Consider the following 13,661-nt stretch of genomic DNA (forward strand, 5'->3'; position numbering starts at 1 on the left):
CCTCAATCCCTATCCTTGGTATCACCACCAAAACTTTTTTAGCCATAAACAAGGGTGTGCTTATAGCCTGTGACGCTTCCTTTTCAAATCTGCTTTTGTCACTATTATGAATGGACAAATATACTGACTTTTATCACAGCGACAACTAGCACTAACTACTGCTATGTCTAGTCTCTCCCTTTTTTTTTTGTAGATAACACAAAGTGGGGTGAGTTTGTGTTATTTACTCTCCTTTGTATATCTGATTAATGATTGTAGCTACTTTCGCATTGTTCCACAAACAGGCAAAAACGAGGCTTTTGTGTGCTCGTGATTTCCATTGGAGTGATTTAGGTGGTTTTTCACTGAAAGTTTAATTACAACTCTGAAAAGAAGAACATATGAAAAACTTGAAGATTTTCTGTTTCCCATTTCCTTATAAGATATTATACTTAATAACTCCACTTTTTTGGAGTCTAATAACCTGCCTTCCACCTTTTAGTTACATAAATTCTTTCATTTAAGATTCTTCACAAGAAACACAGGAGATGAGTATATTCTTCAGTATTTGTCAAGACTATATCTGAGAATCATGTCTTAATTTGTCATCATCTGAGCAAAAGCACTTATTAAAAGCAAATGTAGCTACATACATAGCTGTAAGCGAAGTAAGCGTGTTTATTAGTGTGATGATTTAAGAAATATTTTTACATTTACAACCCCTACACGTACCAAGGCTATTCATAATTTATTAGGTACTTAGCAAAGAGTTTATTTTTTTAATCTCACCAAAACTTAAGGTAAACTATCAAGCCATGCAGAAGTATTACATACAGAATTAATTTTAAGGGCATTTTTAAGATCAGCTTCAAGAAAGACTAAACTGATGTTCAGTCCTAAATCTGTGCAAAAGATGTCAAGTGCTAAAAGCAAAGGGTAAGTGGATTCTAAAGGATAACTGATCTTATTCTAAGCCCCTACCATACCTTGTTCAGATAAGAAATAATCTATGGACTGTTTTGACATTTTCCCATATTATACATGGATTATATTTTTCTAGACCTATGATTTTAAAGAAAATACAAAGTAAGCTTAAATTATTTGCATCAGTACATATATTTGTTACTATAAAAAAACCCAACAGCACAGTATGTATTCCTGATCAAATATAATCTAAAAGTATCTGGGTTTGGGGCTACAAACTATGTATGAAGGAACTCCAATGATTATATTGCTGCCAGTTGTGCAATACACAAATTCAGCTCAGAGATGAGTGCTTCTCTTAGCACATGCCACTACACTTACTGTCTGCAATTCAGTTTTCATTCAATCCATCACTAAATCAAGAGATACAGACCTCCAGCATTTGCAACAGAATGGGATCAAGCCACCGGTTTTGACTTCTAGGTCCGAAATGTATTTCTGCCACCAAGAGGAACCTCTCCTACACCAAGTAACAACCCACAGAAAGTTTTTTTTGCAATTACAAAGTAGAGAGTTGTCTAAGATGCTCAAATATCTTGTCAAAAAGCTTAAAATGTAAATATTTTATATATATTTGGACATTTAGTTTAAATCCTTTTCTTTGGTAATACCTATAAATTCCTTTTTTTGAGCGCCTATCCATACAGTAGCTGTAAGGTTTGTTGCAAGCTGAAAGCTACCTCTCTTGAAGCCAGTAAAATAGAACAGCAATCAAAACTGAGTCATACACTTGTTAAAATGTTGCTTTAAGAATTCTTAAATGGCAACTACTCACAAGAAGCAAAAACAGAATCCAAATCTTAACAACACTGTCCTACTGGAGAGGTTTGTACAATGCAGCCAAGATTAGTTCAGACTATGAAACCGATTAGTAGAGGGTGAAGTAAACCTGGCAAGCAATAATTAAACATACCTGAATGAGTCCTCACATTATTTTAACACAAGATTCGAGTACTGAGAATGTCAGATCTGTATCTGTACTCAATCAGATACACTTACCTAGAATACCCAACAGTGACAAGTCTGAATTAGGTAACCAAGTAGGCAAGTACATACAATCCAATTCCATTTCTTCCTTAAAAACTGAGTTGTGATACGAGTACCAGGTTATACAGAAGCATTTTTTTGCTATTTAATACATGTGGTTTTAGCAAAATGGATTAGCAATACCAGAAACAGGTAAACTCCCAAGCATTACCCTGCAACTACAACCTCAAAGTTGTCACAGCAGCAGGATGACACAAAATATGAACTTGTACAGAAAACTATACTCATAACTGACAAATAATCTATTCTGTAATATTTCATTTTACATAAAATATTTGGACCTTGACACTATTTTTTTTAATTATACTGCAAATAAATTTAAATTAGAGTTTAATTTAACTACAACTTTTATTTTTCAAGATTTGAATGCTTTAGCTATTTCTACTGCAGGAACTTAAATGCTTTTTAAAATTGATAACCTTATTAATATAGCTCTGATACTGACACTTTTTTTTTTAATACAGATGCTGTATAGTATTGGAGATTATTCTGCAAATTGTCACATACAAGTGAGTAAAAGTGAACTTGCACCTTAAAACAGCCTCTCAAGAGTCAGCTTGTACAGTGACACTGAACCTGAAGACCCCGATTTTGCATACTGATCATATTCGTAACAGAGCATCCCACTACCACCTATCACAACACCTGCGCTGTTATTCTTCCACACTATTACAGCTGAATGAGTTTTCACTGATATGTACTGATGACCTTTGCAAATAGCACCTACTGTCTGTGAACATTCATAACCTTCTCAATTACAAATGATTAAAACAAATCTAAAAAAACCCCATCCCAGTCAGGTAATTATGAGGGCAAAATAGAGTATTATCCAAAAACACTGCCAAGTAAACTAAAATGCTCTGTAAGTGCACTAAAATAAGCCACAGCCACCTAAAAATATAACTAATTTATACAGCAAGTACAATACAATGGTTTCGGAGCAAACAAGTTGCCTGCATACTAAAAATCCCTTTAAAATGTAGCTTATTCGTTTCAAACAAATACTAGACCTGAAGCAATTAATTGAGCTATTTCCATTGTCTATTTCAGACACCAAATATTTTCTTTAGTAACTGAAACTCATAAGTCAAGATGATATTCAGTGCAATAATCTTTAAAAAACTCATAAATAAGTGGAACATTGGGCTGCTGGGGAAAATACTATTTATTATACATTTAAATACAAATTTGAAATGTGTTGTGGACACAGCTGCAGGGTTACAGGTAAAAAATAAAAATGTACAAAGTTATGTTCTGCATTTCTCAAGACTGATGCTTCAAAAAAATGTCACAAAATACCAAGAGTTCATCTTTGTAAGAACAGCAAAGATAATAATGCTTACAGTCTTCTGTTTGGCAGATTATCTTTGTTCCCTCCCTGCATAAAGTACCTAGAGTTTGTAAACAGTCTTTAAAAGTGTTAATAGCTTTAAGGAATGTGTAATCACAGTTCATACGGATTCGTCCCGCAATGAATTATAATGCTACACAGTAGTTTCGTGTTTCCATAACCCAGTTCTAATATTACCGGTACTGTCTGCAGTGAGCAAGGGTCCCTCCTGTCCACTGCTTTTAAGTGGTCCATTCTGAATGGCTAAGTTTAAGCCGTAAGATTTTTGTTGGTTTTCAAGTTCAACCGCTATTGGTTTCCTTAGAATATCTTTTTTGTTGTTGGTAGCTATTGTTTTTTCAGTGTTTCTGCTACTTTTGGGGAGTGTACTGCAAGCATCACTGCTATCTTGTTGAGATTGGTTATACTGACGTTCTCTATATGCCAGATAGGCTCTTCGGCTCCTTGAGTGCCCTTCGCTGTTGCTTTGTCGACTTTTAGGTAAGCCATTTTGCACACTTCCTTCCACGCTTGTGGGAACATCATATGCATATTCCCTCAATACTGCAAGCCTGCTAGCACGATGTCCCTTGCTTCTGTTCTTATGATGCCGACTTGGGTGGCCGTTTGTCCGAAACTGTACCTCTAAGGGAGCTACGTGCATTTTGATATCATTATCCACCGAATGTTCAGTGAGACTGTTATCAAGTTGAGGACCTGTGTTCAATGGCAGAGAAGTAGGGTGGCACTGAGCTGCTGCAGCTTGTAAGTTAGTCAGTTTACAACCTTGAGAAGAATTTTTTAGGCTTGATGCACTTTTATTTGTGCATGAAGATTCTGCACTACTGTTGGTGCACTTAGGTGCCTCTCCATTGGTTCCACTGGAACTGGAGGGCTGCACATTTACTTGCACTGAATACGTACTCCTTCCAGGGCAGCAAGTCGTTATCCAAGCATGCCTGACATCTTCCCTGTTGACGCAATGGTGTACCATAAGAAAGGCACTGAGGCTCAAACATGTTGCCCCAAAAAAACAGCTGAAGATCAGGTCCATGGGATAATACAAGGAAACTGACAGAGCTCCAAAGATCCACAGAGCAACATACAAAAGCAAAGTAAGGCCCACTCCCAGCAGCTGTGCTTGAAAACTGTGCTCATTCTCCAAAGCAGATGTGGAAACTAGTGACACCGACAATGAATCTTGATGAGCCAGCTCCCCATGTTCGTTGGTGGCCAGACGCTGCTGTTCCTCAACAGGTTCCTTAAGTTCATATTTACGTTCAGGGTGACGTTTTAGTTGTATGAATATGCTGAGAAAATACATACAGTTTATGAAAATTATAAAGCTAGCTGGTCCATAAAATGCTCCTAAGCTAGGTTCCCAAGACATCCAGCAACTGGAAAACAAACAAACCAAAGAATCAAAATTAAAGTCTTCTCACAAGTCACTTATGCTTTATCATTTCATAATGGTACTTTGAAATGACCTTGGCTGTGTTACATTTTCTGGAAGAATCAGAATTAATTGCAATGAGTACTTAGAAAAGCAAACCCATGAAATCTTATGACAGAGCTCTCAGTTACATGATACTTACTAAGGAGCATTAGGTCTGCTGCCGTAATTTCGGATGTTTGCTGCTGCTGTTATTCCACAAACTATGATAGGGATCCCTCCACCAATAAGGTAGAACCTAAAAAGTAAAACCAGTATATCAGTGGCTGCTTAATGGCAATGGATTTTATTCCGTTACCATGAAGGAAATGAGAGCTTTCCAGGATTATGGAAATATGCCAGTTGTTAAAGAAAATAAATAGGGTGAATCAGGTCTGGGCTTTGTCAATATCAATTTTTTCAATCTTCCTCACTACAATTTTTTTCCTCCTGTTGTAAACCAGCTGCTCACCTCCCTTGAAGGCACTGAACAAAGGTATACACAGTTAGAAGGAAGAAGCAAAAGCTGGCAGTCAAAAGTTGTAAACTGCTGGAAGAGAATATGGAAACTTAGAAGAAAAATGTTTTCTGTGTGGAGGGGTTTGGAGGGTCGTGTTTATGTTGGTTTTATTTATTCGTTTTTAATGGACTCTGTAATCTCATAGTATATATCTCCTGCTTCCCTGTGGTGGTGTTAATGAAACCTGTATGACTTCACAAGCACGAGGGCATATGTTGCTGGGGTATCTAACTTTTCATTCCAATTTCTATGAATTCACATCAAATTCACTAGTGCCACATCAATAATTACTGACAATCATTCCAATTAATGGCACTCTCTCCTGCATCTTATGCTAATCCAGTTCAAATTCAGATCAGAACACACAGCGAAAACTACTACTGTGGCATACGCATGGGTAGTTCGTTTTGTCAGCAAGTGACACCTATTCCAATGGTCCTGGACCTTTCCACTGCATTTCAGATTATTCCCCAGAAGTTACTGCTGTCTCACTTGAGACACAAAACAACAGTCTGAATTAAATGAAGTCTGTCTTGGAAGTCTAAGTACACTAAATATATTACTTAGTTGCCGAATCCTACAAAGATCAAATTCTGTCATTGGTTTATTCCATACGTTGATGCAGTGATCAGGAGCTGGCCAGATGAAACAGATCTTTGTGGCAGATTTTACTCTACGTATCTTTCACTACAAATTACTAAATCACTGCCTCAAAGATGCACCACTACTCAAACATGAACAGCTAGGTGAAGCTGGTTCTACATAAGACAAATTGTTACTGGTGGGAGAGTGAAGCAATATGGATTGTTTGCAGCCATAGGTCAGTTTGCTGTGTTGAAGGAACACGTTTACAACTGGCCTTGAACCATACCAAGATACCAAGTACCAACACACACACACACACACACACAAAAGCATGCACTTGTGTGTTGCTGTGTCTAAGTCTTCAGCAATTCCTAAGAGCCCAAATTACAAACCAAAACTATCACGTAGGAAGGAGCTGTATGAACAGAACAGTAACTAAAAAACATATGCAAAGCATCCTAGAGGAATGCAGTAATATTAAGATTTTGGGGCAGAATGCTGTACAAGCTAAAACTTTTCCTTAAGTTAGATCAAAAAGAGAAAAACAAATCTAATGACGTGGGTACACTAGAGGTGTTAGAGTGGTAACAGGAAAAAAAAACAAATAGTGAAAAGTTGTGTTTCTAAGCAGAACGTTGACCTAGTATTTGCATTATAGTAATACAAATATTTGTATTTATTTTAAATTAAATTACAAAATACAAATATTTTAATTTTATTTCACACTTTACATGAAGTATCCCATTATTAAGATCTTCAGCAAGGTTCTTTGTAAAGCAGCTCTTTTACATAAATAAAATTGAAACTGTTTCCTTTTGTCTTGGTTGGAGTCTGCTGAATTAAATACCATCTCTACACAACAACCTCCCATTTCCTTCTTGTGACTGGCAGCTGAGGACCTCAGTTATTTTTACACCCTCTTGCCTGGCATGGCAATGCAGTATATTTGGCATGAAGTTTTTCACAGTTAAGAAATTCCAACCAGTGCCAAGTGGTGCACTATCTTCTCAACACAGCTGCTGCGAGACACAGCAAATCTCCCCTCTAATGTCTATAGCGGCTTCCTGAAGAACACCAGATCCATTTCAAAGTCTTTTTCCACCTTGTTCATGACCTGTGACAAAGTCCCATTAACATACTGAATGAATAGCATTATCACCAAAATTGTCTTACGTGCAATGAATTTCACAAAATAAAGAATAAAGCTTATCTATGCTAGAGGGGAAGGAAGCTTAACAGGTATGAAGTCCACCCTCAGAAAGTACCTACAGGAACCGAAGATCAGCATAAATGTTATGTCTACCTATCATCTGCACAGTGGACTTCTTTAAATCTGAAGAACATAAAGCAGAATAATTTACATATGGCAAATAAGGAGAAAAATGTGCACCTACAGAAATTCATCAGGAATTTTTTTTCCTGTTCCTACAGATCCTTTGTAATTCTGAAAAGGCATATGGAGGAGGAATATAAACAGCATGGAGACAAACAGAGAATCAGTTGTTTTGTCTCTCTAAATTCAAGAAACAGGGGGCCTGATAACTGTAGGTGACCTGATCCAAACAAGCAAGAAACTCTTGCACAAAACTCTTTGCCCTATGCCACTACGGGTAGTTTTGTTTTAAACTTAAGTTTAAAAGGCGACTGAGCGAAAAAAAAAAAAATCCTTCTATGGCTGTTAAATGGGAAAACATCACACATCTATCTGACTGAGGAAATCCCTGATCTGCAAGAAGTTGGACATTTAGAAAAATCTGAAAAATATGAAGCATATTTGCTCTGTTCTGACACTTGTCTGCAGGGTTACTACCATTGTCACAGATGAGGTGTCCAGATCTGAAATAGTACATACGTGTTTATGTCTACGCAGAGCTGAGCCTGTGAGGCTGGTAACGGTACTGCTACATTTTTCAAAGCAAAAACTCCATGACAAATAATAAGGGATTTAAAAAAAAAATAAATCACAACAGATGTTAAAAGGCTACTCAGTACCCTGCTGGAAGGCACACGGTTGGTGATGGGCATGATATCCTACAGTGAATACAAGAGATTTATTTTTTCTTAAAAGAAAAATAATAAAAGTTAAGGAAAGCAAAGACAGCACTTAAGTGGTATAAATATTAACCTTCTACATTCTGACCTACCAATTAAATAGTTCTATATGCTTGTATGTAGTATTGCAAATTTTAGTTGATGATATTCAGAAAAGCATTTCTGATTTTCTGCAGTCTCTGTACTTCAAAAGCAAGCTTTCTAAATATTTGCCTATAACTAATCAAAGTTAATCAACTTCTGCCACCTTGTGGAGAATTTCAGCTTAGCAGTTTTTAATCAATATCCAGAGGCTCAGTAAGATATATGATTAAAGTAGTTAATATTTTCTATTAAAAATATGTCACACAGGGTGAATTTCACAGCTAATTAGTTCGTTCCATTTCAGTGACTTCAGAAGTAAAAATTCTAAGAGGAATATTTCACAAAGAACACTATTTTCACTTGATAATGACTGATAACCTATTTTTCAAATTATTTGTAAGCAACCTTTGGAAAACATATTAAACTTTATTAACTTCAAATTCAGTGTTTGTTAATTGTGTGATAACACAGTTCTCCACATTCTTTCTTTTATGATATTTTAATGGTAAGTGTTGCTATCTAAAGTCCTAATCAAAGCCCCAGTGGTGATGCTGAAACACTACCAACTTCTTAATTGACAAATCAGGAACACAGCATTGCAACAGTAATATGCTAAGACCAATCGTCCTTCATCTCATCCTCCTTAACATAATGCTGAGAAACAGAAAAATCTGGAAGGGACTTTACGGACCTGGAAAGAAAATCTTCTATGAAAGGCACTTGCAAAAAACCAGTAGTGACCTGTTACATTTTCTGGTCAGAACATAAGCATAGCAACCTTGGAAATAATGAGGTACAGAAACAAACAACAGGCTCACCTCAGCATTGGTCTGGGAGGAGGTGGTGGCTCATCAGGATCTTGACATCTTTTTGCTTTCTTGGTTACTTGCTTGTAAATATTACGAGATGTCACTCCCAGCCACAGTACTGTTGCAAGAGTGGAATAATGGAGAATTATCCCAACCTTAAAAAAAAATTTAAAAAAAAAATGAGCAGCCAAACATTTCCTTTCTATCAAGTTAAAAAATTAATCATTTAACACACAACTTGCATACAGCCTGAATTTTCAAAAGCTTATTTCAAGAGAAGAAAAAACCCTCTTATTTTACTAGGACTGTTCTAAATGCCAAGTCATTGTAGTTTTCAAAAAAGTAAAGTATCTTATGCAAACCCATCTTTGTATCAGTTGAGTCTGGAAAGGCTACATAGCTGCGCTTGCCTCTAGCGGAAGGAAAACTTAGTAACATGGGAAGAACTCTGCTGGCCAACATTTTTAAGATTACATATCAATCATACACTTTAGGAAACTATATTTTACAGAACACAACTTTAAAATGTCTTGTGTTACAGTTATTACTCAAATTGAAACAAGTAAGGGAAAACAAGCTAATGATATCGTGGTAACTATGTAGCACACGGCAAAATACAGACAGCTAACAAACTCGTCAGCAATTTTAACATAATGCAAAAAAAAAAAGTGTCATACTTTAGATACTTAACTAGCCCAAACACTAATGCAAAGTCAGCCTCACAGACTGACTGGGCACTACCGTCAAGAAAATGGTTGTCTGTCAGATCCTGTTGCATCTGCATTGTTTTATAAACTGAACATTGTTTTCTTAAAAGAAGTTCTGTGAATTCCCAAGTCCCTGGGGTTTTGTCAAGGAAAAGCACAATCTGGTTGCCTTGTATTTCCTTAATATAAGCCAACACTAAGATGAAGTGACTGCAAGAAGTAGGTTTCATATATCCCTTAAACTACAGGACACATGCATGGAAGAGGTGACACTTCAGTTTGTTAAGCTGACTGGAGGTAGGTTTTTTGCAAGTTTCAATCACCAGTAAAAGCACAACTTTCAAACAACCCATCTGTATCACAGAATTTCTCTTAGAGGATTACCATCTCCAAGGCAGCATGAAAGAAAATGAAAATTTGTCAAACTGTTTCCTTATCACCATGTATATGCATGTGTGTGCGCACACATAGCGTGCGCACAGACTAGCGTTCTCTTTGTATTTGTAGGAGAAAGATCAGGGACATTTTGTTGCAACACTTTGAACCATCAACCTAATAACTACTGTAAATTCAAGCAAAATCATTATGGAATATTACGGTGAGGGATTAGAAACTTTTACGAATCACTGGATGGAAAAAAGAAAACATTAAGAAAATTCTCACTGATATAATTTCAAAGCAGCAACTGTTACTATACTTAAACACTGCAACTGAATTAGAGATGGCCAAAACTTTGACAAGCAAATCATTATAAGAGAAGTCTTAATAAAGCTAGTGATGTTTGTTTAGAGAAAGCATGGGTCTTTCACTTGAAACACTTCTCTCTCCATCCCTTTAGGTTATACTGAGCAAATGGAAGTAAATATTCTAACACCTGTGGAAATCAGTTTTCACATGGTCTGTAAAGGCCACATACTGGCCTATAAAACAATTTCATAAGTAAGTCTGAAAAATAAATAAAACTTATTCTTTTGTGATAGCATTTTGGGCAAAAAAATTTTTTGTTGCACTTCTAATATTTTTCCAGTTTTCAAGGAACTAATTCGTTTTATCTTCATGGCTGGGTGAAAACACAAGAGAAATCTTTAAGGCAAAAAAAAAAGATTGATTTTTTGTCTAAATTTTACATTCTGATAAAAGTGCCTGTACAGTACTACTGTTCCGTAGGAGGCAAGGGGGGCATATACATATATAGGAGTATGAAACTGTTAACTAATTTTTTCAAGTGTTTGCATGTTTACTTACTGCTTGGCAAATGCTGGCATTCCTGGTCTGAGTTATGCCTCCAATAAACATCGCACATGTCAGGAAAATATGAAAGCTCAGGTTAACTAGCATATGCCAGCTTTTTACACTGATCCGGATCACGCTGTTAAAAGAAACAAATTAGACAACATAAAACACAGCTGCATTATTGTCTTTCAGAAACTAGCAATATACACTTGTGATAAATGAGATATAATTACTGTTAATGATTGTTTGACTACCACATACTTTGTAATCAAATATAATCTCTGGTCTTCATCACAGGAAATTAAAACACCCTCCTATTAACTAGCTTTATACAACTATTTGGGGCCTGATTCAAAAATTTTAGGCTTCAAGCTTTCACATCAACAAAAGTGTAAAAGGCTGAACAGTTTGTTAAATTCTACCATCATTCTTGAGTGGTCTCTTCTTTCATCATGAAGCAAAAGTGAAGAATTAAAGAGATTGATTATGAGAGCCAAATTGTCACACTCAAGAACAGATGAAATAGCTACTTGCTTATCTGTTAGTTTGCATCAACAAATTTTATAGGAAAAAAACCAACAAATACAGATTACTACATCGTGTTCCTATCAAAAAGAAAAAGTAGTACTAAGCATTACAAAACAAACTTTTTTAGTCTAGTAATTTTGATTCATACCTGTGATGGTATATGTAACTGACGATGAGCATCAACAGGCACATTAGCAAAACCATAGCAGTGGCATATATCACTGGATGCAAAAGATCAGCTGCTTGTGTATATAATTCATCTCCTGTCAAGTCCTGACAAAAAAAAAAAAAACACAAAATTAACTTAAGTCCACCTTATCTCTTCATTTTGTGAGGGTGGGAGGAATGGCACAGGAAACACAAAATAAAGAAGTAACAGTAACCTTCTAAATGAAATCTCTTGCCGTCCGCAACCCCGACCCTCCAATCATTCATTATTTGATCTTCCTGGCTTTCTTCCACAATTACCTGCTATTCTAGCTGACCTTTATAAATGCAGTCACACATCTCATAGAACACTTAAACTTCACATATGCTTGAATATACAGGAAAGTTACAGACACACACCATTTTCTTCTTAAAATACTTATATGTATAGCATGTAGAACTGTGTGTTTCAGTTACAGTTATTATCTTCTACAACAACCCAAAGAATGCTACAGAAAGTGCCCTCAGCAAGTTTGCAGATAATGCTATAGACTGAGGAGACTGATCTATTGATCAGGAGGATATTCAGAGGGATGTTGGTGAGACAGAGAAACGGGCTGATAAAACATAATGAAATTTAGCAAAGGAAAATGTGGAAAGACCTGCATCTGTGATGGAATAACCCCATGCATGCAACAATACAGGATGGGCACTGGACTGAATAGAAAGCAACCAAAGAACCATTTGAGGGTACTGGTAGACAAAAACTGACCACAAGTCATCAGTGTAGCCTGCAGCCCAAGGCCACACTTCACTGTACCAGCAAAACCACAGCAAGCAAGTGAATTGATTATTCCCTTCTGTACAGCACTGTGAGACCACCTCTGCAGAACTGTCTTCAATTTGAGACTCCCCAGTACAAGAAAGGCACTGACATACTGGATGGAGCAAGTCAGATCACTGGGATGACTAGCAGAATGAAGCACACAATGTCTGAGGCTGAAAAAGCTGGGTTTGTTCATATTTATGAAGAAAAGGAAGATGGGGGAAATATCATTATTATATTGAACTACCTACTGGGATGGTATAAAGAAGACTGAGTCAAACTCTTCCTGGATCTGAACCATGAAACGATGAGAGGCAAAGGACATCAGCAACATGGAAAATTCTGACTAGATAGAAGAAAAAAATTCTGATGAAAGTGGTCACATACTGCCCAGAGAGACTATGTAATCTCTGTCCTTGGAGATACTCAAAGCTTGACTGAATATGACCTGGAGCAATATGATCTGACTTTGAAGCTGACCAAACTTCGAGCAGGTAATTGGACCAAATGACACCCAGATGTTCCTACCAGACTGTTATTCTACAGTTACTGTTTTACTGTAATAGATAGTTGATAACTCAAATAGAATTCAACAGCTCTTTAGCATCGTTCAAGTTTTCTGAACCCACTCAGCAAAATATTACTTGAGGAGTAAGCATGAAATGGAACCTTGGACTGTTAAAGCATGAAAGTATTTCAAACAACATCTGAGGAGTGACATTTTCATTTACTAACAAGAACAGCAAGAAAAAATAATTCTGTTTGGATGCAGTTACAATTTACTAGGGTTCCATTTCCATAATGGTAATGAACATTGGAAGAAAAAAAAAACACCACAAACTTCAGTCCCTTTCAGTAAAAAATAAAACAAATTTGCTTAACTAAGATCAGTGGAAAAATCTATTAAAAATAATTTTTCAGAACGGACAGAGTTGGCTAAGTTCAAAAGGGTGCTGGGGGAAAAGAGAACAAATTTGGCATTTGCAAAGAACAGTAGAACATTAGGAGGAAGCTTCAGTTTGTTTTGTGAAAAATCACAGTGATAATCTGGTTTTAAGGTTAAGACAGGTAATACGATTTCATGGACAAGAGATGAGCTCTTGAACTGAGGCTTAAAATTAAATTAGAGTCAGCAGTCTCTTCACCACTCCCTTCAATTGTTCTTTCATCAGAATATAAATTTGTTATTCCTAACTAACTCACCAACCTCATTTCAAAATAATTTAATCAGATTGTCAGTTTGATTTTTATGTATTTGGTTTTCTTTGGCAGCTAGAAAAAACACTTTGGGAAAGATCGTAAGATATTATGCCTCAGGCAGCCAGTGTCATCCGATTTCAAGACTAGCCATGGCCTGGTTGATATCCAGCTGGAGATCCCCAGGAACCCATTGCTGTT

At 36.4% G+C, this 13,661-nt stretch overlaps 1 protein-coding gene across 2 annotated transcripts in view; it reads right to left on the reverse strand.

Moving 5' to 3' along the window:
• Positions 1–3,157: 3,157 nt before the first annotated feature.
• The window catches only part of ADGRA3 (adhesion G protein-coupled receptor A3), a 65,843-nt gene continuing 55,339 nt past the window's right edge, over positions 3,158–13,661 (reverse strand). For both annotated transcript variants that reach the window (XM_068402943.1, XM_068402942.1), the window contains 5 exons: positions 11,439–11,563; positions 10,775–10,898; positions 8,832–8,977; positions 4,936–5,031; positions 3,158–4,737 (listed from right to left, as the gene is read on the reverse strand). In XM_068402943.1, the coding sequence (XP_068259044.1) occupies positions 3,495–4,737; positions 4,936–5,031; positions 8,832–8,977; positions 10,775–10,898; positions 11,439–11,563 (1,734 nt within the window). In that variant the 3' untranslated portion in view covers positions 3,158–3,494. The remainder of the gene's footprint in view (positions 4,738–4,935; positions 5,032–8,831; positions 8,978–10,774; positions 10,899–11,438; positions 11,564–13,661) is intronic.

The sequence above is a fragment of the Nyctibius grandis genome, chromosome 6, assembly GCF_013368605.1.
Source record: "Nyctibius grandis isolate bNycGra1 chromosome 6, bNycGra1.pri, whole genome shotgun sequence".
NCBI lineage: Eukaryota > Metazoa > Chordata > Aves > Nyctibiiformes > Nyctibiidae > Nyctibius > Nyctibius grandis.